At 54.4% G+C, this 6,210-nt stretch overlaps 1 protein-coding gene across 1 annotated transcript; it reads right to left on the bottom strand.

The window, feature by feature from the left end:
* Positions 1–1,080: 1,080 nt before the first annotated feature.
* KCNS2 (potassium voltage-gated channel modifier subfamily S member 2) lies at positions 1,081–2,535 on the bottom strand. Its single transcript, XM_054385530.1, has one exon. The coding sequence runs from the start codon at positions 2,512–2,514 to the stop codon at positions 1,081–1,083; it is 1,434 nt and encodes a 477-aa protein (XP_054241505.1). The 5' UTR covers positions 2,515–2,535.
* Positions 2,536–6,210: the final 3,675 nt, after the last annotated feature.

Raw genomic sequence — 6,210 nt, 5'->3', positions numbered from 1 at the left:
AGAGATCCCTTGGCAGAAAGCTTAATGGACTTGTCTGCCATCAGCACCTGCTTTCAAGCTTTCCTGTTAAAATTAGATTGGCTATCTCAGCACCACATATGGCATCTTTATAATTAGTCTTTTGCAGCACACGAATGTCAGTTCCTCAAATGCTGCCTGCACTGTTGGTGTGGGAATGTTTTGCTTCATTAAACAAACCCAAGCTTCTCATTGGAGCTTCTAAGTGTTGAAAGCCCACAGGTTTGTGAGTCTGAGCTCAGAACCATTTGGATGGACTGAAATACAGCACATCTCCAGCTTCACTGGAAGCCAGCTCTGTGCAGGTCACTTCTAGAAAAGGAAAGATGAGATGCCTTTGTGAGCTTTCATACCTATAGTCACCTGTGGAAATGTGGTCTTTGAGCATGTATCTATATGAAAATGAGAGGTGGGCTTCTTCAGAGGGCTCAGTGCTGACCTGGTCTTGGAAGCAGAGGTAGGTTTACACTTAGGAGCTTCTGAAAAATACCATACATAACATTTTGGAACAAGAACACCCAGATTTTAACACACATGCTCCAGAGTAAGCAAACTTCCACTGAAATGTGAAGCTCAGAGGTGTTTTCAGACACGTGAGGATCAGAATTACTAGTTGGGAAGGTGGGGAGGAGTGCTCCTGTGTCAGTGATTCACAGATGATTGTTTTAAACATGCACGGAGAGTCCCACACCAGTACAGATACCAGTACAGGTGACAGGTGATTTGTCCATGACCAGTGTCACAGCTGAGAATTTTTATTCCACTTGGGTACATTCATTTCTCTGCTTAGATGAGGAAATGCACAAAGTAACAGCTCACTGCCCTGCTAAGGTCAAGGCAGTAGTAGCATCTGTATGGAAAAGTCAGCACTTAGAACTTATGCAGCAGGATGGCAAAGTGCAAACTGTCAGCTCATCATAGAAATGTCTTTACTTTCTCAAGTGCAAAGTTGTGTCAGCAACACTATCCTCTAGAAAAAAAAAAAAAACCAAAAAGAAGACAAAGAGGAAAACATTTATCAGCACAGCTCTGGATAGCTCTCATGCAAACTGCTGTCAAACACTAATGCAGTGAATCATTCAGGCTCAGCTCACTGGGGGTACTCCTGCTCATATTGGTAAGACTGGCCATGAGAGATTTAACTTTATAAGCATAGTAGTCCCTTAAGTTGACTGATGGAACTTCTTTCATGCCATCACCAAAATCACAGCTCCTCATGGCGCTCTCTAACTGCTTCTGACGCCTATAGAAGTGTGAGAATTTGTTGAAGATGAGTGTGATGGGAAGCACAACCACCAGGATACCGGCTAGGATGCATGCAGATGCCGTCAGCTTGCCAGCTGTGCTCCCTGGTACCACATCCCCGTAGCCAACTGTGGTCATGCTAACGGTAGCCCACCACCAGCAAGCAGGGATGGTGGCTAGCCCCTCATTCTCTTCTTTCTCAATGGTGTAAGCCACTACTGAGAAAATGGAGATGCCAACAGAGAGGTAAAGTAAAAGAAGCCCCACCTCTCTGTAGCTATACTTCAGAGTGGCTCCGAGAGACCTAAGACCTGTGGAGTGTCTAGCAAGCTTTAAGATGCGAAAGATTCTCATCAGTCTCAGGACTTGTGCAACCCTGCCTAAATTTGCTAAAGTCGGGCTGCTTTCCACCACCAGGTTGACAATTAAGGTAATATAAAACGGGAGGATAGACATTAGGTCGATCAGATTAAGGGCATGCTTGAAAAACTTCAAAAAGTCAGGAGCTACTGCAAATCTCGCCACCAGTTCAAAAGTGAACCATGCAATACCAAAGTGTTCCACGATCTCAAAGCGAGGGTCTTCCTCAGGAGTCCCACTGCTGTCAACCAGCTGAAAGTCTGGGAGGCTGTTCAGGCACATGGTCACGATGGAGCCCAGCACCACCACTATGGAAAGCATGCTGAAGATTCGACTCAAGACCGAGTACCCAGGGTTATCCAAAGCAAGCCAGAGCTGCCTCCTGATGTTTCCAAAGGGCTGTTTGTCAAATTTAGAGGCATCATTGTAGAATGCCAAAATCTCATCAAAAGAAGATGTGGTACTTTCCTGGTCGCTTTGTTCCTCCCATTTCTCTTGGTCTGGTTCCATTTTCCTCCCATGGTAGCTGTAACTGCAGCAGGAGTCTATGAAGAACTCATTTATTCCCCAGTACTCAATCTCCTGGCTGAAGGAAAACACACAGAGCTCACCCATGACGTGGAGCTTGCCAGTGTTGTAAAAATGTAGCACGTAGGGAAAGAGCTCGGGATTCCTGTCAAAATAAAATTCATTCTTGGTGTCATCATAGTCGTCGCAGAGCTCCAGTATCGACTCCTTTGAGTGGCAGCTCAGCAGCTTCCCCAGCCTGGTCTCGGGGAACCTTAACAATGTGTTGGATCTCATCTTTTTCTTAAAGCCTCCAACATTGATGCTGATCTCATTGTCTTCGAAATTTCCTTCAGATAAAGCCTTCAGACTCTGTCCTGTCATAGTGAGCTCCTTCCAGAGGTGTCTAGGAACTGAAAACCTAGGATGCAATTGCATGGAAAATCGGCAGAGTGAGCAAACCTGCAGCATGGTCACCTGCTGATGCTTTCGTTGGTTTTTTTTTTCTCTCTCTTTTTCTTTATTTCCTCTCTCTTTTCTCCCTTTTTCCTTGCTTCCCCTCTTTTTCCCTTTCCCCCCCTTTCCTTCTCGCCCGTTAACGACACTATGGGGGGCTCCTTTGTTCTCACGGCAGGCTCCTGTCTCCCCCCGCACCCTTCACCTGGGCTGCGGCTGTCGCCCCGTTCCTCACGGCCTTTGTGCCACCGGCTCCACGCGGCCCTTTCCCTCCCTCCCGCCGCCTCCGGGATCAGCCGGACCAGGACGTCCCCCGACTGCCCGTCCGGGGCCCCCTTCTCCCCCACGCCGCTCTGCCGGCCGCACCCCACGGGCCGGAGCCTCACGCCACTGCCTTCGCCCGGCGCTCCGCTCAGCCTCGGGGGCGCCGCCTCCCCCACCCCATCTCCGCCCCGCCCGGTCCCCGCTGCGGGGGAGCCGCCGCGTCCTGCCCTGCCCCGCTCCGCGCCCACCCTACCTGCTCGCTCAGCGGCCGCGGGGCCCCGCCGGCGCGCCCTGCTGCCCCCGGCCCCTGCCCGCCATCACCGTCGCCCGCGGGAACCTCCAGGGCTCGCCCCGGTGCCGGTGCCGGTGCGGGTGTATGTGCGGGTGCCGGTGCGGGTGTATGTGCAGGTGCCGGTGTGGGTGCAGGCGCGGATACCGGTGTGGGTGCGGGTACCGGTGGTGGTGGCTGTACCGGTACCGGTGCGGCCGCGGACGGGCGGCGCGGTGCTGAAGGGACAGCGGCCGCGCGCCGCCCCGCTCAGCGGCGGGAGGCGGTGGCACGCGCTCTCGTCATGGCGACGACCCCCGCGACAGCCGCCCGCCCGCCGCCGCTGCCGCCTTCTCCCGGACTCGACCCCGCCGGGGGATCGGGGTTGCCGCCGCGGGAAGTGCAGTGCAGAGCCGGGCCGCGGCGCGGCGGGCGGCTTAGGTGGCCGGCCGGGTTTGGGGGGGCCTGGCGGCCACGCTGTCCGGCGGACGAGGCTCGGCCCGGCGGTGCCAGTGCTCCGGGGGTGCCTCCGCTCGCTCGCTCGCTCGCTTTCGCCCCCGCGCACGGCAGCGGCGCCGCAAACTCGGGTTTCCTCCTCCCCGTGGTCCTGCCTCACGCCGGTTCCGAGCGGCACAACTCCCTGTGCGGGGACGCCCACCCACGCCCGCCGGGGCAGGGGCTGGGGTGATGCTGCTCCCCCGCCACGCACGGAACGAGCGGGTCTTGCTGCGGCCCCTGCGCTGCTCCCCCGCTGTGGCGCCTGGGCACTGCCAAAGGATGGGCACCGTCGTCAGAGCAGTGTGGAGTAAGGAAGCGGGGATGCCCGCAGGGACTGCCCGCCGCCCCCTCAGACGCCGGCTGGGAGCCCCCGGCTTCCGCACACGGCCCTGCCTAGCCGCTTCAACAGCGATAACGGTGACAGACTGCACCCAGGCACAGGAGCCGGGACCCCGCACCGCTGTTCCCGGCGGGGCACGGTTTTGGTGCTGGCATGTGGAATAATTGCATGGTCGCCCACGGCTCCGTCTCTACCCATGCTGGAGGCAGCTGTGAAGAAATCTGCCTCCTCCTGCGGAGCTCGGCAGGAAGCCGAGCGTGCCCGGGGAGACCCTCGTCCCGGCAGCAATGGAAAGCGGTGGCAGTGCCTGCGAGCAGGAGCTGGCTGTGCACCTGAGCCCTCCTTAACAGGCGGCCGGCAGTGCAGAAGTTGCATACTCTGAGGCAGGGGCTTTCTACCAGGCCAGCCCACAGCATCTCCTGCCAGCTTCCTCATGGCACCTCTCACGTGCCCACATCCAGAGTCCGGCTCCTGGAAATGGGTTCTGTCAACGCTTTATGGCATTAGAGGCTGCTGGGGCAAGAAGCCTCCTTGCTTGTTTTCCCCAGCCCTATGCATCTCTCTTGGCTTATTCATCAAAGCTTTGGAGGTGGAGAGAGGTTATACAGCCCGGCTCCCGCAGCACCTGAGCCCTATTTACAATTAACCTCTAAGTATTAAAGAACAGCCCTAGAGGTACCTAGGTAACAGTATACAGACACGGAGTTGGGCTTGGAAGTCTTGCTACGTGCCAGTGGCTGTGTCTCCATACCTCTGAGAACAGTCCCACTGGGGTGTGCATGGACCCACAGCACCCTCAGTTCCGCAGAGATGCTTCAGGGATGCTACAGAGGCTGCCCCGGCTTGCCTTTTCGTGAGTGGTGCTTAGTCTTTCTTTGCTTTCCTGACGGTAAACGCCTCCTGGCTCTCTTTTCCCCTGCGGCCTCAGGAGTGTCCCTCCCTTTGCTACAGATGCCAGCGTGCTTCACTGCATGTCGGATGGCATCTCCCGGGACGCTGAATCCACACCGAATTAAGCACACCAGGGCTGCTCTCCTGGGCAGAGGAAGTGCTGCTGCTTCAGTACCCACTGCTCTTCCCCTCCTGGAAAGGGGCACACGTGGGACGCAAACTGTACATAGCAGGGAGGAGGCTTTGCAAATGCAGTGGCGACTTGCACGTTTCCCTGCCACAGCGGCTTGTCCTCTCCACAGAGGCAGCTCTCCTGCTGCTCAGCCGCAGCAGCGTCATTAGGTTACTTCGTGTCAGCTTCCCGCTCTCAGGGCTCTGCTGGCAAACCGCTGCTGGGGGAGCCCTAATTATACTGACTGCTAACGCCTGGGGCAAAGGGCGGCAGGACCACGTTGGGATTTCTGAGCTGGATGCCCAGCTACATTCCCCAGGGTTTAGATAAACCACAAGACTTCTCTGCTGTAATTTCCCCCTCACTGTTGGGAGCACAAAAATAACATCTATCCCTTCGTGACGCTCCAAGGAATAGCGAGCAGCTGCTGGTAGTGCACTCAAGCGAAGTCTGTGTTTTCACCACCTCTGCACCCTCCTCGGTATCTCGTGGGGGTACTGAAACATCTTTAGCAGAGCTGGTGAGAAAAAATGTTTTTCATTATCTTTCACTTTCATTTTTAAATTAGATTTCTATTTGCCCCCCTGTAATGCTGCTTTGGATGAAACTAAGTGGCAACATGCTTAGAGGATTTTCAAGCTTTTTTATATTCTCAGCTTCTAAGCCATTTGGGCTAGAAAGAAGGATTGTAGGCAGCCTCCTACTCATTTATCTGTTTGTGTTCTCTACCCTGAAATCCCACTGGTCACTTTCTAACCTGTATTGTCCTTAAAAAGCACAGTGAGGGTTATGCAAAAACACTGGAGATAAACAGCAAATATAACTGCCTAAGGATACAACTCTCCCTAGTCTAATATAGCTGTAATTAGGGCTAATTGGCTCAGCCAGGGCATTTTGAAATGAGGCTAAAATTCTTCCATCACCCAGGACAGTAATCTGAAAGCCACCCAAATGTTTCTGCAAGGCATGCACACCGTTCCACAAGCAGCTCTGTTGCTTTTGATTTTGCTTTCCCCAACAGTGAGTGGAGGATGAGTTGCTGTGGGCATACTGTCACTGGTGGAATCCAAGGCAAAAGATCCGCTTTGATGTGTCAAACGGTATCAGCTGCACCATTTTTGCACAAAGCGAGCTTGTGGTGTGTTGGATAGGAACAAATTCTGAGCTGCAAACCAAATAAATACAGAGGGA

Source organism: Indicator indicator, chromosome 12 (genome assembly GCF_027791375.1).
Source record: "Indicator indicator isolate 239-I01 chromosome 12, UM_Iind_1.1, whole genome shotgun sequence".
Lineage (NCBI taxonomy): Eukaryota > Metazoa > Chordata > Aves > Piciformes > Indicatoridae > Indicator > Indicator indicator.
The sequence above is the reverse complement of the archived record's forward strand: the minus strand, read 5'-3'. Positions and strand labels throughout refer to the sequence as shown.